This window comes from Paramormyrops kingsleyae, chromosome 21 (genome assembly GCF_048594095.1).
Source record: "Paramormyrops kingsleyae isolate MSU_618 chromosome 21, PKINGS_0.4, whole genome shotgun sequence".
Classification (NCBI taxonomy): domain Eukaryota; kingdom Metazoa; phylum Chordata; class Actinopteri; order Osteoglossiformes; family Mormyridae; genus Paramormyrops; species Paramormyrops kingsleyae.
This window is the reverse complement of record NC_132817.1, coordinates 12,071,020-12,097,275: the sequence shown is the minus strand read 5'-3', so window position 1 is coordinate 12,097,275 and position 26,256 is coordinate 12,071,020. Positions and strand designations below refer to the sequence as shown.

The following is a 26,256-nucleotide window of genomic DNA, read 5'->3' as shown; positions in this document are numbered from 1 at the left end:
TAGATTATCGCATACAGCTTGCATACAACAGCATGTTTAGTCTAAATGAAATACAAAAGATTAATATTTTCATACAAAGAATTTTCTGTTCTTTTATTAATGTGATATAGGTATCTTTATATAACACACGCGCGCGCACACACGCACATACACACAGACCATTTGTTACATATTCTGCTACAGCAAAGTATCTTGTACTTCCCTTGAACACAGAAAAAAAATGGGGTGGTCAAAAAAAACAAAAAAAGAAAAACAAAAACTGCCATCAGCCTTTCAGATGATGTGCAAAACATTAAATCAAAAACATAGAATTGACAGTGGAGCCCATAATGTTTTTGTGAAACAGCTATAAATGTGAATTTAAAAATATATATATTTCAGTGAGGGGTGTCATGTAGCTTACATAAGGGCTGTAAAAGGATTCATACCAACTGACACACCAACAAATATAGTTGCTATATATAATCTATATATATATATGGAGGCAAGTATTTTCACATGGGTAGTATTTCATACACATGAGCAGAGTAATCTTCAGAAGTAAGCAAAACTATCCCGTCTTAACAGTTTAAAAATAAAATTTATTAGACAGCATCTTTCTCTAATATGTATAAATAAAAACAAATATCAGAAACAACGCAAAATGTGCCGTATGAAATGAGTCGAACGCAGAATAGAGAGACAAAAAGCTGGCAAACGTAGGATTCTTCAACTCTTTTTAGTCGGTGCGTGAAAGCAACTTAATCAAGTGTTTAACGTACACATCACCCAGCCGCTGAACTACATCGCTGCGAGAACAAAATAAACCATTTTGGAAACACGCACGTAAAAATGGACATCTTGGGAATATGGCAGTTTTACAATCTCTTCTGAGAATGTTGCAAAACGGCTTAAGCGGTAGAAACTCATGACGGAGCATATATCGCACGCTGGCCGAAAAGCAGTTCGACCAGGACTGTTCCACAGGCAAACCAGGCTGGACCCATTCTCCCCCCGGACCTTATAGCTAGCTACAGAGCAAGTGAATCGGCCATTTCTGTTTGGGTGGGAGCATATGGTGGAGATATACAGTGATGTCAAAGGCTAAAGTCTGAGAGTCCACGCTTTGTCGCACCTGAACGTTTAGTCGTCAAATGTACCATCCTGCAATTGACTATATTACTTCCATACCTGGATTAAGGAACTCAAATATAAAATTAGCTATTTATGAGTTGATATACTTGGAAACACTGCTACAAATGGTACGATGACCTATCTACTGCTTACTGTTTCCTGTTTTTTGCTACTGTCCATAGTAGCCAGCTGTACAAAGGCCTGAATTCGGACCAAACAAAGAACGACTGTGGGTCAGTGGTACCGGGTTTCTACGACACTATCCCCTTGCCATACTCTCAATCTCTATTTTTGGTCATTCTCTGAACACACACATGGCGGTTTAGATGCTATCCGTTTGATAGACATGTGCACAAAGAACAGGCAACTCTAACTTGTGAATGAAGTCATCGAGATTCTCATTTTAGCCAAGATAGGATTTGCTCTTGGTTTTAAAATTCCCCAGACATGTAACAGACAAATTCCAGCTGGAAAGAACTAGAAGCAACATGTATCTTCGAATTGAACCCAAATTACACACCAAATGCGACACCGCCAGGGACGATCACTTGATCACACTGAAGGATGTCTGTTAACTCTTTCCTAGCTGATCATTTTTTTGACCTGTAAAATACCACTGCTTTAAACAAGGGGCAAAAGAACATTCAGGACAACTACGACGGTTTGAAAACGGGGGGGCGCTGGGGAGTGTTTCTGCTTAAATGTGCCGGTATATGTCAGTGCTAACTACACATTATGGGTCATGGCAATAAGGACCTCCATCACACACTGGAATGAAGGAACTAGGTATTTGTTTGAACAAACTGGATGATCTCAGTTCCAATCCCAAGCTCATAGCAGAGTGCAATGATCCCAGTGTCTGAGCCCTGATGTGACCTCACGCTCACTCTAAAACTCCAGAAACTCCTTGGCGCATTTCTCCGTAATAGACACGCGGATGTCCTCCTCTTCGTAGTCGTCGAAGTTGCTTGTATCGCCTGCACCTCTGCACTTTGGTATGAAAGGAGCCTCCACCTATCAACAAAAACAAATCACAGGAGGCCGGGATCAAAGAGGAGATACAGGCTACAGAAGGTTTATGACAGATCTAAGCTCTCCGGCTTCCTTTTGCACAAAACAACTTCATTTTTCATTATCTGCCTGTGATCTAGTACCCAGATATCTGGCACCCTAGTAATCCTGACCTAAACCCTGACAACGAATGCAACCTGTTTTTCAACAAAGGGTGAATCCTTACCTTTCTCTCATAAATGGCAATCCAGTCTGTTGTGGCGAACCACTTGTGGTTTTTAATGTCATTCACTCCGTTCTTCAGATTTCCGTACCGCTTGGTCAGGTCAACCTGGAGCAGATTCCTCAAAAGGTCTTTCAAGTCTGAGCTGAAGTGAGATGGGAATCGTACCTGCGGAGGAATGGTTGGAACGGCACAGACTAAACACTGATGGATACATTTTAATACATGCACTTCATTTAAAGAGACAGGAAGTGATTTTTAACCCGTGCAAAGGAATTATGTTGATTTGGAGATAAGCTAATGGTGATACACTTCTGTTAAAGACCCTCATTCAAGAGGCTGCTATACACAAATTCAGGTGCAGAAGCTGACTTGAAATGCGATGTCTTATCTTGAGTAACGCTAAACTAGTTTCCGTTCATCTGTTGATGAACGAGTGCAATCGGCTTGGGGCACCAGCTTCTCTCTGAACAGAGAAAGGAACCAGATGATCTCTGGTGCTGGTAGCACTGTCTGAAGATCTCCATACCTTGCCAGACACTATTTTCTCGTAGATCTGGATAGGCTGGTCTGCAAAGAAGGGCGGGTAGCCAGCTGCCATTTCGTAGATCAGAACCCCCAAGGCCCACCAGTCCACAGCCTTGTTGTAGCCCTAGACAAAGACATTTTCCAAGTCATGACCCACAAGAGCTGACGACACCCCCGTGCTGGGGTTCCGGTTGGACGCGTTTACTAGTTTTATGTCCACACACGAGTGACACAGATGCGGCGAGAGTCACACACCTTGCTGAGAATGATTTCTGGTGCTAGGTACTCTGGGGTTCCACACAACGTCCAAGTTCTGCCTTTTACTCTTTTGGCAAAACCAAAGTCTGTCACCTGAAATAAGAAGCTGAGATTAATTATATGAGATGGCAGCAAATGCACTCTATGTGAAGGACTTGTAGAAGCAGGACCGAATCTTAAACAAGCCTCAACGCATCACGCCAGTAGTTTAAAAGGGACTGAGCCTGCTGGGAAGGCATCACCGACCTGGATGTAGCCATGCTGATCGATTAAAAGGTTTTCGGGTTTCAGATCTCTGTAGATAAGGTCGAGTGAATGGAGGTACTCAAAAGTCAGGACTATCTGAGCAGCATAGAAGCGTGCGTGAGGTTCGCTGAACCTGCCGATCCGTCTGAGATGCGAAAACATTTCTCCACCCGGAACGTACTCCATCACCATGTATAAATTGGAGTTGTCCTGGAATGAAGGATGACAGCATGATAAGAGGAAGCACTCGCTCTGACCTTTTCAAGCAGTTAAAACGGACTGACGAGCGGAGAATCCCACATGACACCGGCCTCACCTTGAAGGCGTATTCCAGCTTCACGAGGAAGGGAAAGGACACCGCCTGCAATATCCGCTTCTCGTTTAGCGTGTGCTCGATCTGCTTCAGCTTCACCACCTGAACCAGGAGAGACAGGCCAGCAGTCAGCGAGGGGCGGTGGCTCAGCAGAGGACGCAAGGTCCCTGAAGAGTCCCCATACAGTGTCAAGGCAGTAATATAATCATTTAATATGATAACTGTATAAATATATAAATAGCTTTTTTAAAAAAAAAAGAAAACTCACAATAGCCAAGCAATTCACTTGCATAACAAACACTAATTTTGGACCATGATATACTTGTAAAAGATCGATCTCTATCAACAGTCAACAGAATCAACAAACTTTGATATATTAAGGGCTGCCTATGGAGACGAGAGCACGGGTTACACAAAAAACAGCATGAATCCACAAACATCTTTGAAACTAAATGACTAAAACCTCCATCGCACAAAACATCTGCCACAAAATGTAAATTATTCTGAAAATGAGAAAATCCACTGCTTATCGCACACGTTTATTTCAATATGCATTTCCTTGAACATCCTGCAGGGGGCGATGGAGGAAACAGGCAGTATGTCATTTGTGACATTCACAAACCTTCTGCTTGTCCAGAATCTTCATCGCGTAGTACTGCTCTGTGCCTCTATGTTTTACCAACATAACTCTCCCAAATGAGCCGGTGCCCAGTGTCTTTAGCCTTTCAAAGTCATCTAGGCCCGTTGTGCTCTGAGGAGGGAAATGCCAGCCATTTATAAACTGGAGTTGCTGGATCGAGCTCCACCCAGATCCAGAACCTGAATTCAAACCCACACCTACTAGTAAATTTAAACTTAAACACCCATTAAAGAACATTAATGCAAGTCAAGGGTTTACAAATCAAACTGTTTTAGTGCGGTCATTGTTGAAAGCACATTCTGTTTGACATTCTCAGTTAGCCCTGCTGGTGAAAGTGCTCCCTTAGGATAATACAGCACATGGGTGCCGGGATCACAGCCGCGGGCTTCTGTACCTGTGGAGGGCATTCCCATTTCCGTAAGAAGTCTTCTTTAGCTTTGGCTAAGAACTCTTTCACTGTGGGGGAGCATAAACAAATAGTTAGACACAGACAAACTGTCAACTTCAACAGGAGGACTTCCCTCAGTTAGGGAAGAATGGTCACTTCTGCAGTCAAAATTAAAATTTTAAGCAACTACAGAAAAATTTGTATTTAGTTATTAATATGGAAATTAATATGTATTCAATATTTTTTCAACAATCTAGAATCTTTATAAAATCATACATTAAAAACTCAAAGGCAGGCAATCTGAGAAGTGATGCAAGATTCTCAGGTAAAGCATTCACTTTTTAAAAAGCAGAACAGCGATATTTAAGAGTAAGATTCAGGAACTGTCACGCATCACTTCTAGATGTTAGTCTTTTCAAAATCGTTTCTTTATGGAGTGAAAGCACGCCGTTACGACTAAAGGCACAGACAAACTAGATGATGGAGACCACAGCCGGCAGACAGGAGGGGACAGCCATAATCACAGAAACTCCGGCGCAAAGCCAGTCAAGGGCTGGCATGAGGCTTGCATTGTTTCTACATGCTTAAGTATCGAATTAAAAGGAAGAATGACTCATGGTGCACACCCGATAAAATGTCTAACAGTTATGTAGGGAGGCTGGCTGTTTCTGTGATTGTGGACATCTTGTTGAAGAAAAAGCATACCAAAGGTCTCTACAGATCACCAAGGATTTGCAGGAACACCCACAAGGATGGGAGGATGAGGAGAAGGAGAGAGAAAGGGGGAGAGAGAAAGAGAAAGTTCATGTATTTACAACAAGCACATCAAAAATACAAAGTGGATTAGAGGCAATGACAGTTAGTGTCTATCAGACCAACAGGAAAAAAGATGGAGGGGACAACTGGTTTGAACAGACTGACCGTTACCCAAGTCCCCGAATACCACCAATGACAAGAACACAACTTCGACATGACAAAAGCATTACGGCACAGAGACACTGTAGGCCAGTGTTTCCCAACCCGGGCCTTGGGGGACCCCCAGACGGTCCATGCTTTTGCTTCCTCCCAGCACCTGGACATGGGCCGCATGGGGGTCCCCAAGAAGCGGATTGGGAAACACTGGTCTACATTTGGTCACCATTCACTTAGAACAAACCCATCATGTCAGCATCCCAGAGAGGAAAATGGACCAAATGGTTTAAAAAAATTATCTATATGGGCAGCCAGTGAAGCTGGTCATTTTACTACGTATTCTCACATAATAAAATTAAAAACTTACAATTGCACTGATGCACTATCGCCTAGGTGGCTGACAGCTGAGATTTTAGGGTGTATGACTTAATGACTATTATTAAAAAAAACAGCAAGGCTACTATGGGAAGTTTTTTACATTGTGAGTTTAAAACAGAAAAGCCACAATGAAAACAAAGCTCTGGGGAAACCTTCACCGGAGAAGACAACTGGATTTCCTTTCATAAAAAACAGACCAAAACACTGGATGGGGAGGTGGGACCGCTTTGAGTGGAAACTGAAGCTCGTTACCGTAGAGATTTTAAAAGCTGAAAAACAGAACAGAACAGACCATGCCGCTTGCTGTAGGACCTGAACAGATTTCTGCGTTTACCAAGCATTTAACAGAATGAATAAATAACGAATAACTGGAATATTGCATCATTCTGCATCTCACCCAGACAGAAATGAAACCTGACAAGAACAGGACATAAAAAAACTAACAAGATAAACCGCACTGCATCACATGCTCCTAGTAATAGGTTTTCCAAGCAAATTGTCAGGTCTCGATGGGCCCATGCTGTCGTCAGCCGTCAAACGAGCAATTAGTTACCCCTGGACCTTCAAACAACAGGGTGAAACAAGCACATGTAAACAGCATGTTAGCGAAACAGCACAACTCTTCTGACGTCTCGTGGTCTGTGGAGCTGCGTGGGAGGCACCACCAATGCAGTGCAGCCAGGCCACAAACTGCTGTGCCGAAACGGAAACCTCCGGCCGGAGGTTCGGCAGCAGAGCGGCGGGCGGCTGGCGGCAGTGTGAAGGTAACAGCCTCCGCTGCTGGCTGGAATTTCCCCTTCAGAGCAGCACCAAAAACATGGCTGTCAGGGCCTGCTCGGCGCACTGCTCAGGTCACCCCCGGTAACGTCGTACCCGCGACACATACAGCAGGGCTTATTTCAGAAACTGTTCTCCTTACGATGGCATTCAGACACAATACAAGCAAGACAAGCATGCAGGGCTCCCTCTACAGACTCCCCAAGGTACGCGTCTGACACGATTCCTCTGCAGATGGGTATAACTCCTGCAGCTGCACTGTACACATAGACATCATATATATACATAAATTCCATCCATCCATCCACTTTCCAAAGCTGTTTGCTCATAGGTTAATCGATATCCAATGGGTGGGGGACAGCTTGAACAGTAGGATTGTATTAGCAAGAATCCGGCGGTACGATACATATGATACAGAGGTTACAATACATTGTGATATATTGCGACACAAGAAGCCAATTTTGCTATTTTTAACATCTGTTTTTAGGAACACTGTCATAGTATAAAGGACTCGCCGCCATATGCATAAAATCCCAGAAAAAATGCTGTTTTTTTTTTTTTAAATGAAACTAGCGCAGTGGGATACCCTCTTACATTAACTACAGTCCCTGTAACCTCCAGCATCACAGGCTCACAGCGCTACTTTTTCTGCAATTTCAGCAAAGGGATTAACATTCGACTATATCAATCTAAAAAATAAAAGTGCTGGCAGGATTCTTTAGGCAAACCGATTAAGTAAATAAAGATGAGCAGACAGCATTACATACTTTTACAGACAGTACATATTTTTAGATCTTGCTTTAAAGGTTCGCAGTATGCCAGTCTTTGCAAACGGCACGGCTCTCCTTAGTGCCTTCTGCATTGTGTAAGCTAATATGAGCCTCTATAAAGCTGTGTATGGCGTGGGAGCCAGTCTAGATCACAGCCATCGGTGGTAACATTAAGACTGCAGCCTCGTAGTCTGCTAGGTTGGCTAATGCTAATTTTAGCAGCGCACTACTTCCTGCCTCGGTTTCGGCTGTTATGCTGGAGTGCAAGAATCAAGAATCAAATGGCAAAAGAAATATGGCGTCTGTCTGTCTGTCTAGCAGTCTGGGGACTAAAGACGACACAAAACAACCACTGTCTGCCACAAATCTTCGCATGGAAACTATTCATTAAAAACCACTACGGTGTTTTTGAGAATTTATACAGCATTATGAAACATAATATCATGATATTCGAATGTATCGATATTTTCTTACACCCATTTTGAACAGGACAGCTGATTCACCACTGGGGACAAGTAGACACACTCTCCATTGAGGTAATGAATAAGTTCAGAGTTTCACAAACAGCAAAGCTAAATGATTTTGTAAATGCCATAAAATCTAACCTGCAAAGACAGCAGATAACAGAACAAACATTTCACATCAGACGACCACTGCCAATTTAAGACTCCTCTCTAAACCTGCCAAATAGGCAGAATTTTTAAACTGCATCATGCGGCACTCTGATGCACAGAAGGGCCCCTTTCGAAAACGGCTGTCTTTAAAACGCAGACCATCACACACACACTCAGACATCTGTAAGCATAATTTCACTTACCATTCATTATGATCCAGCAGAGCGACACACATTAAGACAAAATTACATTTTAAGTGCAAATAAAGGCATCTGCACTTGTATTTTAAACTGAAATCTTCGATTTTCAGGATGCCAGTAAAGCCAGAGAGAGACAGGGGATGCAGCCGCATCATGATGCAAAAGTCCTCGCAATTAGATCAAGCATAGCCCGTCGCCATGGGAACAGCATCAGCATCTAACTCCAGGCTGTGAGGGGGCCTGCTCGAAAAGCACATTCTCTCCCAGGCAGACATTTCTAAGCACTACCGGGAAAATATGTTAATTCAATGGGTTCTAAACTGAGCAAGGCTAGATTCTTTGGATTAAAAATAGACGTAGAGCAAAAATGTGGACTGGTAGGGAGCTGGGAGGGCACAAAAACACGGACTGACTGTTGTTCCCGAGGATTGGGTTGAGAAGCACTACAGTAGAGGGAGGCTACTTTTTACCAAGGCAAGCTGGCAGATCTCTCTCATTTTTTTAAGCAATTTTGTACAAGACAGAGAATACTCAGAGTGGGATTCTGCCAGAAAAGCCACAAAAACTCTCAAAACACACTCAGTTGAGTATGATCTCGCTAGTACCAGGTAGGACCCGTTTTGTCTCCAGACCTGAGAAGTGCACTCTGGAAAGCTCCTCTACAGATGCTTGCTGCATTGATCTGCTATTTTTGTACTTCTGGTCATCTTGGTAGCTTTTTTGAGTCTGGCCATTCTGCACTCCCCTTTCTCATTAACAAGGTGTGAGACTACGCTCACGTCCTAACTCGACAAATCACGGCTGCCTGATGGGTCTTCAGACACTTCCTAAATTCTTAGCGTCGCCCCACAACTTCTTTGGTGTCCTAACTTTAGGAGGTGCTGCTCACAGTGACCCCCAGCTCAACCCGTGGGGTTCAAACCTCACGCCACACGCAAACAAGCAGCCAAAAAGAGACGCCCGACGAGCACCAATCGCAAGCAACCAGTAAAGTCACTTACTTCAAACCCAGGGTCGGATTTTTTCTCTCACCTGTATGTCTCATACAAAGCGAGACTGGATGGGTGAAAAGGCGGTTTTCCTACAGGGATCAATAAAGTATCACTCTGCTTAGTTATTTATTTATTAAAGTATTTTTGCGAAGGGACCCATTCTAAGAGTTACACTTTTGCACAAAAAAACCCTAAAAACCTTGTTTTTCATTTGTTAATGGTAAACCTTTCAGTCAGATTCAGACTTATGGATCTGTGGAGAATCCCTGCCAGAGAATGACCCTAAATACCATTGCGAAGTGCATGTTTTCGAAATGCTCCGTGCCCTGGCTTCCTGGGCCCCATCGAGCTCCCGCCCTCCTCTCACACACACTTACTCAGCCGGTCATGGTGCAGGGCGAACTCCGACACACGGGGGCCCTCCCCCTTGTGCTCTTGGGAACTCTTGCGGCTCCTCTGGAAGAAGCGGCTGGTCAGGTTGTCCATCTTGGGCAGGCTGTAGCGCCCGTGATGTTCCTTGCCCTGGGCCATGTCGCGATCGATCGTGTCTGGTGGCTTGTGGGGGGAGGGAGCGTTTCTCTGTAAAGTGCAACTAGGCAGGGTGTGTGTCACTTCCTGTTTGCTGCCTGGCACGTCGCACGCGAACCCCCCCCCCCCCCCCCACCACCAAGCCCTGCTTTGCTGGGCGGGTCCTCCGCATCTAGAGAGGACACTAACTGCTTCCTCTAAGGAAATGACATCACTCTACACAACAACAAAAATACTGACCACATAAGCAAAGTAAAACAAGAGTCCATTACAGTAAGGTGCAAAGGGAAATTAACATTCCCCTGCACAGGCTGTGGGTGGGGCTTCTGCACATTATGGGATTCACACAGTGAGACAGTTTCACTTTCACTGAAGGATGCTTCACGTTCCTCCTCAAAAGCAGAAGTTACCACAGCTATGTTCACTCTGAAACATGCAGGGTAAGACAAGTCACATTAACTTTTCTGTCATTTTAGTGGTCGGACATGATGATGGTTAATCAAACTATAATTGGAGTGAAAAGATGCATCAATGCATCACGATGAATCGAATATTAAAGTGGAAGTTCAACTGTTCTAATCTGTTTATGGCAGAATTAATTTTTGGAGGCAAAATCCTCCTTAAAAGGTAGACTCCTACTTCCGGGTTGTACCCTCACGTGCTGCAGTACCAGGCCAGCATGCGATTGTCTGAAACATAGGGCAGCAGGGGAAACTCGACCTATTTTGCATCTAAAAATAACCTTATGTTACAATGCTTTTTAGAAATGCCTCTCTGTTGTGGCACAAACAAGTCATCCTTTTTCCTGGAAAAGGAAACGACGGTCAAGACTAAGGGCGCTTTTCCACCACACAAAGTACCGGTACTTTCAGTACTTTCGCTTTTCCATTGACTTCCGGTCGAGTACCAGTACCTAAAGTTAAAGTACCGAAAGTGCCAAACCAGTTGGGGTACTTCTTCGGTACTTTGGGGGTGGGACTTGCAAACGTATTTGCTGTCGATAGGTTATGCAAATAGCCTGCCGTTGAAACACAAAAATACAAACGCCATCTTTTGAAACACACAGCAAACAGAGCAAGCACATCGGGAAACAAAATAAAAAGCAGTAGAAACAAAAATATAAAAAAGTAAAATGGAAGGATGGACAAACGAGGAAACACAGGCTTTAATCGTCGTATGGTCAGATGAACAGATCCAGTGGGATTTGGATGGCACGACTCGAAATAAAGTTTTTGCCATTGCAGGCAATTCAGTTTCCCTGTTTCTCCTGTCGCGCGCTGATATGTACACGGTTTCGCTGTTGTTTTCATGTCTTTTTACGAAGCTCTTGACGTAAACAAGCCATATATTAATTTTAAAACACCACATGCCTTTTCTATGTTTTTTGTTTTTACAGATAAAAAATGAAATTACTTAATTCGCTGGATAGAGATATTTCTTGATGAAAATGGTATAGTATTGCTTATAAGACTATATTATGCGTGACGATCTACTGTATTCACATGTAATAATGTACCTGAGTGATTTTCAGACATTTCACATACCTCTTTGCTTTAATATTAGGGGAAACATTATTTCCTGATAGACAGGAGAAACATAGGGAAACTGAATTGCCGGGAACACCGTAATACCAAGCCGCATGGAAGAAATGGGGCACAAGCGAAACACCGAACAATGCCGCTTGAAAATCAAAAAACATAATTAAATCATTTGTTTTCAAAAGACTGAATTAGCAGTAAGCCAATTCTTACTGCTTTGATCGGCTTAGCCAAAGTAAGTGTACCTACATAAACGTAATTGATGGCAGCATGATTTGGATTTTACTAAATCTTATACTGCGACAGAAGCTGACATAACAATAAACCACATTTTCCAGCCTCAACTGTTAGTTTTAATTTTGGGCTGTTAGTCAGGGGCGGTCACTGATGATGTCATTTGGCGCTGGTACCATTTTTTACGGCAGTGGAAAACCGGCATGAAAGAAGTACCAAACTTTCGGCACTTTATGGAAGTACCGAAAGTACGGTACCTGGTGTGGTGGAAAAACGCCCTAAGTAAAAAGCGACGTTAGCTTTTGTGATATACAATACGATATTAACATATTATTATAGGCCGATATTAATTAAAATTCAAGATATTGACATGAGTCAGATGCGTTGATCTTGGCCGATTTTTCAACTTTATCAATATTCAAAGTTAGCAGCACCAGAGCTAAAGACATAACTACTAAAAAAATGAAGGTGATTGCATTGTACGATCATCCATTTTCCAGAGTGGAGGACGAGGGATTTCATCAGCTCATTCGCCACATAGCAGAGGTCTCAAAGTACCAGCCCGCGACATTTTTATAGTTTATTATGAAATCTGGCTCGTAGATCGATATTTTGTTTTCCACAGAACAAAAAATGTTATGTCAAGAACATGAACCAGCAACCCACAATCAAACAGCGTTTCCTTTAATGTGTTTGTTTATATCTGCACAATTCAGTCGTTGGCCTTTTCACAATCGTACACTGGCTGGTTCTCCCTGTTTAATAACAGCATTGCATTTCTTTTGTACTCCTTCAATAGTGTGTAAGTTCCCATGGCAATAACTGTGAATTATTTTCAGGGAAATTAAAAAGATTTGAATTTCGGTCAGCAAAATAATCAAATAACCGAATAATCGAATCGGACTGTGATACAAATTCAAGATTTACGATGCATGGAATCATTCCCTCAATAACCATACCTGAATCGCCTTGGGGCCGACGATTAACACCCCTAATCTATAAGGATAAGCCTTTTAATGGTCTACATACAATGACCTACCATTCTTCATTTGAACGATACAAGAAATGAGTTAGAAGCCTGTAAGCAAGAAGCCCTTAATGATTTGTCACAACATTCACCAGAGTGACACACTATAATTTCAACATGGAGATGAAACCATCATTTTCTGTTTTTCATGACAACACTACAAAATCTTCTGACTTTAGATAAGACAGATTTTCCTGTCCTCACCCGCTAAGCACGCATTCTCGCATTTTCCCAGGGCAAGACACAACCTGCTTAAAACCTTTTGACCAATAATTTATTACAATGCTGAGTTTGAACAGCTTGCAGTCTTTTTATTGTAAGACATTTGTACTTCAGTGCAATGCTGCCCTCTACTGGTAATGTTTTGCAATCTTCGTGAGTCTGAAAGGGGGAGTTGTTAACGACATAAAATTGCTGATATACTACAGACAGGCAGACGAACAGGAGCTTGAGTGAGGGTTTATGAGGGTCTTTGTATTACCACCGGCTTCGCAGACAGTCCTTCCACCTCCACCACCCCCCCGGCTCTTACGTTTGAACGTTTTGAGGCCAATGGGAGGCAGTGATAGGCACAGGCGGGAGTGTGCTAAGCCACCCGGAAAGGGGTGCGGTGATGCGCTCTAACGTGGGCATCTTGGGCTGGGATAGGCTGCTGAGCGCTCACCTTTTTGGACATTCCGTTTCACAGTTACGCACATCTGAATGACAGTCAAAGTTTTCGCCAAACCTGTAGCGACGAACAATGAAGTTTGGCACCTAGCAGCCACATCTTAGCAACAGGGAAGACTCAAATTATTTTCAAGGGCTCCAAGATTCTCCGTTTTATTTCCCTAACTCTTTTCATGCTCTATCCAAAAACGATCCCCTCCCTCAGACCGGTTAAACACCATCGACTGCAAAAAAAGTGACCCTGACAGATCTGAAGAGCACACAATAGGCCAGCTAGGCTGAATATGGGAGATGGTGACAGGGCTTTTGTGCTTTGTGTCATGCTGAATTGAGGGACAGAATTATTTGAAGCGGCACGCAAAAAACGTATGACAGACTCCCGCGAGAAGAGGAGCACAAGAAAAATGCCACATGTGACTGTCAGGTCTGAAGTCCTTCCCTACAACACAGACAGGATCGCTACTCTACTTCAGCAGAATTAATCTCAAAACTGAGGTGTGAACCTTAAAATCAGTACGCATGAATGTATTCCCACAGAAATATTTTACAGCTTGAGTAAACCGGTTTCTCTGAAAGCTGCAATCCTGCCGGAAACACCACTGCTGATTTGAAACCATTTGTTTGCCTATAAATAGCTGTGCATAAATCGTCCAAAAGAACAAACACTCCTCCCGAGTTATAACCCTCCCATAAATAAAAAAACACAACACTACAGTACAAGTATATATAACACTACTCTATGAATCACAACCAACTTATCAATGTAAGTCAAAGGACAAGCAAATGAATACAAGGTGATTGCGTCAAGCCTTTGAAATCTCATAATTACATTCATCCGCTGACAAAGGTTCCAGTTGGGGTTAAATGAGTGGTCCAACCGGACCTTCACGCCACCGAAGATAAGCAAAGGCAGGGTCCGATGGGGAAATAAATCACTTCAGGGGTGGGGGGGGAGCATGTCCCCACTGCTTTTGTGACTGTGGGCAGAGGACTGGACGTTTCACCATATTAGGCTGTGGTGAAGCATTAAGTAAACACAAAGGAGAAGTTATTTACTGTGGCAGATAAGTACTGCAATGGAAATGCTTAGTCGAATTTCACTTCCCGGCCTGCTGTCCACCTCTCATGGACGACAACGCTGATGTTCTCCCCACTCGTCTTCGCGGGAAAAACGGTCTTTGTCACAAGATGCTTCACAGGAGCTAAAAGGGGCCCAGGCATCTCAGTATCCTAGCTACAGCACCGGGCTTAACGTGAACGCCATCTTTAACATACCAGACGTGGAAAGGACAGTGCAGCATACAACAATAATTGGAAACGACTGCATTGGGCAATCAGTCATTTTCCGTACTTGCGTACGAAGGATTTTGCCGCCTCATTCATCACTTAGACCCTCGGTACAGTCTCCCAGGTTAGCTCTACTTCACCGACGTCTCACTGTCTGTATAATATGATGCGGCTACAAATCTGTGAAGCTCAGAGGTTAGCTGGTTACCAGTAATATTACTCTAAAATAGTAATAGTGCACCAATATGGAAATTTTAACCAGTTCCGATAACATACATATTTTTATTTTATATTGGTGATTAGCGCAATGATATTACTGGCCAGATTTAAGAAAGAATTAATTGAATGAAATGAAAACGTCTTGCAGGCCTTGCAGGGGGCACTTTGAGGCCCTTAAGTAGAGTCGCCACGTGCTCCGTATTTTATGTGATTGTGCCGCATAATAAAATGCTGTGTCCTGTGTTGAAGTACAGGAAGGAATTTGCTCCATGTTTTTCTTTCGGACTGCGCAACCGATGTCCCCTCCAGCAAATTTTATCATCAGGGACCCGGTGGTGGGGGGCTGGTGGCGGCTTGTTTCATCAGACTGAAAGTGGCAACCCTACTTCTAAGTGGTGAATGAGGAAAACAGCTGATTGACCAAAGCATCCACCATTATATTAGTTACGTCTTTAGCTCTAATGCTCTTAACTTTGTTTATTGGTGAAGTTTAAATATCAGCCTAGTTATTGGAAACGGCCAAAATTTCCACATCGATGCATCACTAATTTAAAGTCAGGTATGTGCCACTTTACAATAAGGCTACCCATATAAAAGGTTTATGAATGGTTTATTATCTGGTTATTAATTAGGCTGTAACACTTTGTAATTTATTAACAGACAATTTTAAACAAGTTATAACAGTTTTCTTTTTATTAATGAGTTACTACCATTTACAAATGGCAAAGGGAGCCTTATTGTAAAGTGGTACCGTTAATTTTATGAATTAGTATTAAATCAAATGGAAATTTTTAAATGACAAGCAAAACTCTGATTGCTAATATTCACAAACACTCCATTAAAAAAGTAATTCACGGAAGCATCAACTCATTTTTACTGTACAAACTCCAATTGCCATTGACTTTATGGACATATGATTCCTCTACAAACCAAAAACACTGTGCTGAAGTGATGCAGTGTTTAAATATATTCCAAAAAAGTACATCTGAAGATTGAGGTCTATTTTAAATAATGTGGCAGAGCACTGGAAAATGCAGCAGCCGTGGCAAGTGTATGGAGGAGGTGTATCCGTTGGGTGTGTTGTGCTTTGCTGCAGGTGACATGGACAGAGCTACAGTATGAAGTTAGCGCTTCATCCCCCAAAACCCAGTGCTGAAGCCACCTCTCTTCTCAGGACATGAGAACTGCAAGCTGCCTCTCGCATGACGAAGCAGTGCTTACATAAACATCTGTATCTGTACGCCGTAAAAGTTCATCAACACAATAGCATGCAAAACATAGTATTTCTTTAGTCAGACACCAAACCTTTAAAAACTCTGACTTAAAATCTGCAATCAGGCGTAACCGTATCATGTTAAATTTAAAGACAAATATAGGGAAAGAAGAGGTGCATGAAACATATAATGACTTATCAGCAGGGATCCTTGTTTTTTTTTGGCTTAGACTGCGAACACACAAAATTCCCTGACACACACAACTTCCCAAATTTATGCCCATGCCAAAGCACAGTGGAATACCAAATCCTTGCTGTTACCAAGGTGGACTGAAACGCGCAGAAGGCCGGCTGCTCGAGGTGCGCGAATGACTAAAAATCAAAGTAGTCACATTGGATAATGATCTCAGAGGGGATGATGAAAAAGTATGCGTCACTCTTTAAGATAACGCACATCTGCAGAATGTTAATTTCATTGGGAAAAAGGATTGTGAGGATCACTTAAGCATTTAAATCGCTTTCCTTCTGTAAGCATAGGGACAAAAAAAAAAACGACATTGATAACCTACATTTACCTAGCTTTAAAAATTAGATGGACTACTAAAAACCTCTTACAACTTTAATCCTTCACTGGTGTTCAGAGAAGGAAAACTTAGACATACTGATGTCCTTGAAACTAAGCATTATTTCTGGTGTTCTGCCTAATCACTTAATTGATAAAAAAAATTGAGTCATATGCTGTAAAAACTGTGTTGCTGAACATTTTGCGATGTCAATGAAATAATACAGCTCCAAACATATTGAGGCCTGCTATCCAACCAATCAGACTGGAGCTTAGATGATGACAGCAGCCTATAAGAGGTTCAGTTACATTGCAGGCCACTGGTTCCCAAACTCTGCATGTCCCATGGGACCCTAGCCTTTGACCGCTTAATTAGCTGCGACTGCAGCAGTCTGAAGGCTGACTGATCTTACATACACTGACATTTCATAATCGTTTGCTTATACTGGCAAGAATAAGAACATCTCTTTCTAATACAAGAGGAAATCTCTAGTATTTCAAGTCATGGATTACGGATACATGCCAATCATTCACATGCCATCAAAGTCAAACAGAAATATTTCTTTTTTTTTTATACGAATCAAACAAAATACACTAATGCATAATTTTTTGCAAAATCTCTTAAATCCAACCTGCGGCACTGGGTAGATAATATTCTATGTCTTCCACAAACAACAAAATCAAATAACCTTACACACTTTAAACCCATAGATGCCATAATAAACAGCACACGTCTAAATAAATGACATTCATACTAAATCCAGGCATAAAAAACAAACCACCATCTACCACTACAAAGATATAATAGATATAATTCTAAAAATCCTAAAAAGAAACATTCATTTCGGCAGATAGTTTGTTTTCACTTCAATATTAATTTCAAACTTAGAATAAACTGTCAATCAAAAACATGCAACACTGATAAAAAGATTAACGATTTCACATTGTTACCAGTTGTTACCAAATTCAAACTGGCAGAAACAGGAAGGATACAAACACACCTGTCCTAGCACGCGATTCCATCCGACGTACAGCATTCCTTCGTCTGAATAATGGCGCAAGTGCCTTTAACACGTAAAGGGAAAAACGTGTTTGGGTTCTGACATCCATTATTATTCCGTTTATGCCCCAGAAAAGCGTGAAGCCCATCAGACACAGAGATCAGCACACGGCAGAGTGCAGACTTGCTTACGGTCAAAGCCAAGCACAGTATTTGTGTAATATGATAACTGTGGGAACCGAACCACTAAATCTGCCTTTGTCAACTATTTATACACATTGATGCAGTTTCTCTTCACATCATTATGCAAGATTTTAAATCATTCATACTGCCTCTCCTGATGCGATGTTCTGAACTTGCTGGGCTGACCATATGTCACTCTGGGTAAGATTTAATACTTGGATTAAAAGGTATGAATGTAAAAACGATTCATTTGGCTACATCTTGCTTTCAGAAGATGAAGGATTTGACACAGCGCTCATTAAACAGATTAAGACATACAGAGAGAGTGAATGCTTGGTAGAAACTCCTTCAATTTCCAAAAAAGAGGAGAATCACTCCAAATTCCAACCTTATCAATTGCTACACTAGGGAAAAAACAAAGAGCCTTTTCTCTCCTCTTCCAGTAAACATTCTGCGTGTGTCAGAATTAATTGTGCAACTAAAACTGATTCTATATGTAGCCCTCGACCCAAGATCAGAGGTCTTTCCAGTATTCACCCTAACAAAAACAAAGACTCCTTGGTTGTGGGGGTGGTTAAGCATTTAAGGAATGTAATTGAGCATATACGACACGGAGATCAGCTATGATAGGTTCCAATCAGTTTTATTCATTAAAGCCAATGTAATGCTGAACAATCTAACCATTTCATCACAGATCATATAAACCTTTCATAAAAAGTCAGGCGAGTCTTAAACACACGGCAGATGCGGATCTTCAGAGTATAGCAGCCATTTACTAAAACTTTCTAGTTTTACACCACGAAATGCTTTTGAAAAGGTTCCCGAAACGTTTGCAAAATCAAATACTCCTGCATCGGCCACAACATTTGTCACAGGCCAGGGTGTGCGGCAACAGCTGCAACAAGACCCGCCGTTTGTCACCATAACACTGCCGCCTGTTTCTCGATGCATGTCCCTTCCAGCTGCCCACCCCGGCCGGACAGCCAGCCAGCCTCCCCGTATCTGACCCCCATACGGCAGCAGATACCTCTCTTGAGAGAAAAGCCCCGTATAAAATGGAGCACCACCGTGGTCCGACCGGGATCCGAAAAGGCCTACCTATCCCAGGTCTCCGGGATCATCCCCCAACCGCCCCGTCGTCCTACACCCAGCCGGAGCACGGAGGAGGCACGGCGGGCCGCGATGCCATCTGACTGTGGATCGGCAGCCAACCCCGTGTCCAGCGGCCGGGCTGCAGCGGCTTGCAGGCCCCCTCCTCATATTTACCGCGGCTCAATGCGTTATAATTAATACCCTCCAACCCTCTTACAAGCGGAGACGAGGGCGAATATTAAGCATTTAACCCGGCGGCAATGAATGGGCGCGCGCCCCGCGGCCACCGCACACCCTGCACCCCCCGGACTCCTTCCCGCACTCGGCCCAGGCGGTGGGCCTGTCCAGGGCCGCAGCCCCTTCCCCTCGGGACTCACCGCTCTCCAGCTCGTTGCCTTTCTTGGCGGTGGCGGCGTTTCCCATCTTGAGGAGAAAACGAGCCGGCGGTTGGGAGTGTGGCAGATGGCGGCGGAGCTCGAAAGGCTTCCCCGTTATGCCCCCGGTCCTCAGCCCGGTAACCGTGTAACCGCAGGAGGGAGGGAGGGACGGAGAGAGGGAGGCCCCGCTTTCGCCGCCGGTCCCTTCTCTCTTTTCTTTCCCTGTATCTTAGCGGGTAAAACCCTCACCTACGTCGCTGTCATGTAGCTACCTATCCCTAGCTGCGCTCTCTCGTGTTTTTTTTCTTTCCTTCCCCCCCGTTTAGCTTCCACTGTTGATCCTCGTCCACCATCAAATACACACCGGAAGTGACGGTAGGTCAAGGAAAAGGACGGGAGCTGCGCTGGCACCTAGCGGTCAGAGGGGGGCGCGCAGCCGTACCGGACGGCGGCAGGCAGGAGGATGCAGAATCCACATCTATGATTGGAAATTTTTAAACCTAATTAAAGAAACAGTCCAAACAGAAAGCAAGACTTTTCTGTGTATAATTATTACCTCCCAGCCCTGAGATTCCAGACACAACTTTGACCCACAGCTGTCTGGCCTCACCCTATAGGCTATGCCAAGTTGTTCTTAGTGTGTGGGTATTTTTGTATCCTATGAAGGACTGGTGTTCCAGGCTTGATCACTGTCACCCTCTCTGGATAAGCAGTTTACTAAAAGTTGATGGAATACTGTTTGTAGCAGCTATGTTTTGTGTGGTGTTACTGCCAGTCCCACTGAGCACTCTGACGGTCATAAGGAGATGAGAGTAGCCAGAGGGAACCCACACAACATGAGGAGAAAATGCAAAATCCACACGCAGAGAGCAGGGTGAGATTTACAGGGCTATGCAGTGAGCCACCATGCTGCCCTTAACCTGAGAGAAGAGAGCAGAGAGAAGAGAGGAGAGACGTACCCATGTGTGGCCTTAAGGGTCTGCTTTGGCTTGGTCTCTGCCCGTTGGTCTGCACCTCCAGCCCTGGTCAGTCACAGGTGGTGATGGATGGGCACCTGCGTGAATGGAAGCCAGCCGGCTGTCCTACGGACCTCTGCAGGTGTGAAAGTGAGCCTGGAACTCCCACAATCAGCACCTTGCTTTTGTCTAGGCCAGGGGTCTCCAGCCTTATTTACTGTGAGAGCTACTTATAAAATGAATTTAATCTGGGAAGCTGTGGGGGTTAGGTGAGGGGGAGGTGCTTAGGGTTGCCACGGTAATCATTTTCCTTTCACATCCACTTTGCATCATGATTGCTCCCAAGTAACATATGCAAATATGCATTTATACTCAAAATACAAAAAAAATATTGGCCTGATTTCTAATCATTGATACACAGGCTACTCATTGGGTCCCTATAGGCTACTAGCCACTCACAGTCGGCGCGTCAGCAACCACTGATCTGGGGTCTTACTGGGAATGTGCTTTGATGTCCCATGTATCACAGCTGGGTGCTCTTTTGTTATTTTACTCTGTATCTATAATGGCAAAAAAATACTTACTGCTGGATGCATTTTACTGGGATCTTTGACCCATATGCAGAATATCTTTAGAGATACCACTTTTATACACGTGTCTACTGGGACTATGTCTGCCCAGTACAGCCTTGTAGGGGAAGATGGCTATTAAATCCAATTTCATAGAGGAAGGCGGCCTGTGTTTCACATCTGGCTGCTGAATCAGCTTTCTGCTTTAAAGGTAAAACAGATCTCAGTGCATTTTATGGATAAGAAGACCGATGAATTATTTCTGATGAATAATTCCACAGTGTATTCAAATCAGAGGTAACTCACAGGTCATTTAGCTGTATAAAAACATATGCAAAAGCAATGTAATCCATAAACGCACATAGAAAATTAAATTACAAAGGATTTTGTGCATGGGGTAAATTCCCACTGCTCCTATTACCCTTCATAGCAATATTACATATGACTATGTATTACCGCACACATTCAATCACCCAATACAATAGCTATTTCCCAAGAAAAAATGACCATGACAACAACACGTTAACATGTTCCACCCAGCTGTGAAAAATGGGGTTACCGCTCTCGATTTTATTGCGTAAGCGATGCCTGAAACAGCAGAATGAGTTTCACTCTCCGGAGCACCAGGGAGACGTCTTTTATTGGACCCCAAGGTAGCAGAGCTGGGGGGGCGGGGGGGGGATGGGGTGTTGGTGGTCAGGCTTGTTGACATTAACTGACCACACAAGGTTGTCTCAGTGGAAGGTATAATCTAACGCCAAGCCCGACTGGGATATCAATCATAAACAGATTCACAAACGCCCAGCGAAGTCTTTGGGTGGTTGTATGACCTGCTGTGACTTAGAAAGATGTCAGTCTCACAGGGGAGCAGAGACCTAAATGCAGGAGGGCCGTAAAGTGGGGAAAGTCAGGGCGATTCCAGGGGCCCCTGAGTGACTGGTCTGGCTTGGGGGCCCAATATAATATGCTTTCAGGGGGCCCAAAATCATTAGCAAAAAAGACACTCAAACTGTTTTATGTAGAATTACTACAGTCATGTTTTTAAAAATCTGCTCTTTACCCTAAGTAGACAGTCAGGGGGAAAGCGTCCTCAGAGCAATGTCGAAATTGGACACTCATAATTACTCCTAAACCTTCTACGTTGTACCCCCGTTTATCCTACTGAGGCGAACACTGGATGGACCGTGCACTCTGGCAAGCTGCCAGCAAGGTCGAAGTAAATCAGGTTTTGAATAGCTGTACTTATTAATATACAACACATGACACCTCGGTCAAATTCTTCAGTTTTATGTATTTATGAATCCAATCAAAGCCCGAACCAAACGGTATGGATATTTATTTAATAATAAAGTTCGTGCTACATGCGGAAATAATCATGGTACTGTCGCCCTCTTGTGTTGATACGTAGGTATCGGTAGAGCATCTATTTTCCTGGTGAAACGTTCTAAGACAAACTTTGTTACAATGGAATTTCATTGAACTTCTGCGACATGAGAAACACATGCTTACCAAAAGTGTAGACCGTGGTACATTTTTATTTCAGTCTGTCCCATTCAGATCAAAGTAGGCCTAATGAATCAAATGAAATGCGTTTTATTCTATATCACAATCACTTGGCACGTATGCATAAATTAAAAAAAAAAAAAAACAGACTGAAAATGTTAACACTTTATACTTAATGCTTTATAATTTCAGTGGTTTTCAGACACATCTGGCAGACACCCAATGACGGGAGCACCCTGTTACCACGATTCAAAATGAGGTAAGTGTAAAGGACTCCAAAATTAATATTTCAATAACAAACACGAAGCACGTCAGTATAAGGGGGGTGTTATTTTCCGGTGACCTAAAGCAGCGTCATCTCTAATAGAACTGGAATATAAAGTAGTAATTATTTTACTTAACAAACTTCCCGGCTTTTTAAAGTTTTAGACCATTCTACAAAAATCCTTCCCATTAAATGATCTGAAACTATTTTCATGCATACAGTGCGGATGCCGCTGTGAGCTGCAACTAAATAAGTTAAAGCGGTTCCATGTTTCCCAGTCTGGGTGTCAGAAAAACAATAATAAAAAACAAAGTTTGGCTAGTCATTGATCCTTTCATTCGATTCCAGTTAGAGATGCAATTCTAAGTCCCCCCCCCCCCCGTTCCTTGTTTATATAGGCGTGACAGACTCACGTGGGCGAGGAGGTCATTAGGCTGTCTGAGTCCATAAACTCCCTAGTTTGGGCTACACAATAATCAGCAACCGTGTTCTTTAATGGCTGTGCCCGACCCTTGTTTTTATTATGTTGTTTTCCCACATTTGCCAGGGGTTAAGGGACGACCCCCGCGAAGACCACGGCTGTCATCCTGACAGGCAGAAGGTGAGGAAGGACGGGATCGTTAACCTCGGCGTTGACACCAGCACGTCTCATTTGCCCGAATTAGATGATGATTTTACAACAGAACGACTAGCATGCTTTATGAATATTGAGTGAATTTCCCTGTTAAATTTGTTTCAAATACAAATTGTCGGAAATGAAACTTTCGTTGTATTTTAATAAGGTTAAATAATGAGAAAATACATTTACTCATATTGGCATGGTATTAGAATCTGGTATTGTTAAGTGTCTATTTTCTTTAGCGTCTAATTTAATGGTAATTACAGATATTTTGAAATGAAAACTCTTATTTATTGTTGCCCGTCATTCCTCCACCGACTAGACTTTGCATCCCCCCCCAATAATTTTTTTGTTATTCACTTTTTGCCCTAGCTCACTGAAGCCGGAATAATTGACTGTTAAAAGAAACACAAGAAATGTTCCTCCCGCGGAGCAAAGGGGAACTCGTTAATGTGTCTGGGTGGACAAACATTACAATAAGAACGAGAGAGTGAAAGAAAATGTTGGGGCATTTTATAACAGGAACTGCAGCAAGCTACCCGTGAGTTTACTCATGTATAGGGACAGTTGATTGTCTTTGATAATTATCTGTAAAATGTAATAATACGTTTTTGTGTTAGCGCGCCCATCATAATCCAAATTTAGCACTCTACGTATGGCAAAAGACGATGCTTATGGGCTTCTATAGCGGAATGTATAGGCCCGCATCTTCTATAACCACTTACCAGTTTGGGGTCACAGAGTTTCTGGAATCTATCACAAGATGCAATTTAGAGACATTAAATCAAATAACCGCATGTTTTAGACTGCTGGAGGAATTTGGACTGAGGTAAACGGTGCGAACATGAAGGGAACATTACACTGAACTAGCAACCCCTACACTCAGAAAAAAGGGTAAAAATTTGTACCTTTGCTTGTCACTGGGACTGTACTCTTGTAATAAAGAAATGGACTCTGAAGAACATTCCATTTATTCTGACGAACAGCATTAATGCACCGTCAACAGTACAGAAATGTTCCTTTATGTACCTTAAAAGGTATACTTAGTTACAGCTAAGGGTACAATTGGCAGACCCTTTAGGGTACAGCCCCAGTGACAAGTAATAGTACCCTGAAAGGTACAAATTGTTACTTTTTTTCTGACAGTGTACGGAATATTGTGACAAAATGCAATGATATAGGTGAAAACCGGAGATATACAATGTGAAAAATGAGCAGACAGTGCAAACATAAGCAGTGTTCAGCCGAGGTACCAAGTTGTGTGTGGAACAGGGTTGAGTGGGCGATTAGCACTGTAATGCAGCCTACATCTTTATATAGAGAACCTGAGCAAATTTTGGCAGCAATATACTGCTGAAGAATTCAAACCTACAACCCTTCTCTTTCTAATCCAGATGTCTGATATTCTGAATGTAACTAGAGTGAACCTACAACCATCCATCCAACTACTACCCATCCATCCGTCGACTGTTAGTAACAATGAGTTATAGATTTTTTCCAGTGTTCATTCTAGAAAACAGTGCACAAGATGGGATGAACCCTGGACTTACATACATTCTCGATGTGACGCAGTAAGGAGTCATCAGCACACTGTCAAATTCACGTGGACTGTTCGCGGTGTGCTGTCACGAAATCCTCTTTTTTTTCTCCATACATGGCGCTGTACACGAAAACAGCGCATGCTTATGCTGGCAAATCATAAACCCCTTTTCATCGTGATCAGCCAGGTCAGTCAACAATAGAGATAGGCATTACTATTACAATACTATTTGTTATGGATCGTGTACGTGCCCGGAGCACAGATAAACAGGGCAGGATTCCAGGGATCAGGAACAAGGGTTTTAATGGCAGCACGCAACGAAACAACGTCACAACGTCAATGACCGGACTAGGGAAACAAACGGAAACGCGGACTAAATACAATGAACTAAAGACAACAATCAGAAACAGCTGTAACACACTGGGATTCCACATGAGGTTAACGAGGGGGCGTGGCACATGAGAGGAGCGGACGATCGGGGCATGACAGAACCCCCCCCCAAAGGCGCGCACACCGGGCGCGCCCCAGGGGAGGCGACGGATGAGACGAGACCGGGGACACGGGACCTGGAGACAAAAACAAGAGCAAAACACATCAAGGAAGCACAGGGAACAGGACAGACACGCAGAACAGACACAGGGACAGCAACGCAGACAACCACCGACAAACCACGGGAAAAGCAAACAGACACAGGGGCAACAACGGAGACCCAGGGGAAACACCAACGGGAGGAACGAAGGGACCAGGAGAGAACGAAGGAGAAACAGGAGGACGAGGAGCAGACACAGGGGGCACAAAGGCAAAGGGCGGGGGGAAACAGGGAGCCAGAGGGAACCCCAGCAGGCGAGGGGCGGAAGCCGCAGGGGCCACAGGCGACCGCGAGGAGGGAGCAGGAGGGAAGGCCGAAGGTGAGGAGGAGGAAGGCGAAGGGAGCAACGGAGGAGTCAAGGAGGAAGATGAAGGGGACACAGGCGGAGGGAAGGAGGGAGCAGCAGCCGCGGCAGGCGAAGACGCAGCCGCCGCCGGCCAAGGCGTAGGCGACCGACGAGTCGGAGGCAGGGGACCCGCAGTCGACCGACGAGGCGTCGGAGGCGGGACCGCAGCTGGCCGACGAGGCGCCGGAGGCGGGACCGGAGGCGACCACCGAGCCGAAGCCACGGGAACTGCAGGCAACCGCCGAGCCGCAGCCAGGGGGACCGCAGGCGAGCCGAGGGGTAGGGTGGGCGGGACCCGACCCCGGCACAGGTGTCCCCTCCCTTTCCGGGAGACCGAGAGGCGGGGACCCGGCTGGAGTCTGTCACACCGGGGTGACGGTGGCGGAGTCACAGGAGAAGCCACAGGGGAAACCAAGGCAATCCCCGAGGGGTCCCACTCAAGCTCCCCCTCCGATTCCACTACGGAGGGAGGAGCATCATGGCAGCAGTCAGGGACCTCCTCGGGGACAAGAGCATAGGGAGTCGTGGGGGGCTGAGCAGAGAGCTCAGGGACCGCGGGGAGCTCAGGGACCGCGGG

General features: G+C 44.0%; 1 protein-coding gene and 1 long non-coding RNA gene across 7 annotated transcripts; one reads left to right on the top strand and one right to left on the bottom strand.

Moving 5' to 3' along the window:
• Nucleotides 1–60: 60 nt before the first annotated feature.
• prkacbb (protein kinase, cAMP-dependent, catalytic, beta b) lies at nucleotides 61–19,673 on the bottom strand. 6 transcript variants are annotated; one of them, XM_072704106.1, is made up of 11 exons: nucleotides 19,293–19,673; nucleotides 17,642–17,705; nucleotides 9,741–9,918; nucleotides 4,727–4,788; nucleotides 4,315–4,443; nucleotides 3,696–3,794; nucleotides 3,380–3,589; nucleotides 3,131–3,226; nucleotides 2,877–2,999; nucleotides 2,351–2,515; nucleotides 61–2,127 (listed from the first exon to the last, which is right to left on the bottom strand). In XM_072704106.1, the coding sequence occupies exons 2-11, from the start codon at nucleotides 17,675–17,677 to the stop codon at nucleotides 2,002–2,004; spliced, it is 1,224 nt and encodes a 407-aa protein (XP_072560207.1). In that variant the 5' UTR covers nucleotides 17,678–17,705; nucleotides 19,293–19,673; the 3' UTR covers nucleotides 61–2,001. The 6 variants fall into 6 exon arrangements, with proteins under 6 accessions (XP_072560207.1, XP_072560208.1, XP_023674788.1 ...); XM_072704107.1 differs by lacking the exon at nucleotides 9,741–9,918 and having other exon boundaries at nucleotides 19,293–19,671; XM_023819020.1 differs by lacking the exon at nucleotides 19,293–19,673 and having other exon boundaries at nucleotides 17,642–18,516.
• On the top strand, nucleotides 10,135–25,935 carry LOC111847646 (uncharacterized). The gene is made up of 3 exons (XR_002839143.2): nucleotides 10,135–10,331; nucleotides 22,513–22,579; nucleotides 23,133–25,935. It is a non-coding gene; the product is annotated as an uncharacterized lncRNA (long non-coding RNA).
• The last annotated feature ends 321 nt before the right edge of the window (nucleotides 25,936–26,256 follow it).

What these genes read in the sequence shown, in the direction of transcription:
- prkacbb (XM_072704106.1), bottom strand. Translation starts at nt 17,677, where the DNA reads ATGCTGTACGTCGGATGGAATCGCGTGCTAGGACAG. An exon ending in AGCTGGAATACGCCTTCAAG is followed by an intron (nt 3,590 to 3,695) that starts GTGAGGCCGGTG and finishes CCTTCATTCCAG; the next exon opens with GACAACTCCAATTTATACAT. An exon ending in AGAAAATAGTGTCTGGCAAG is followed by an intron (nt 2,516 to 2,876) that starts GTATGGAGATCT and finishes ATTCCTCCGCAG; the next exon opens with GTACGATTCCCATCTCACTT.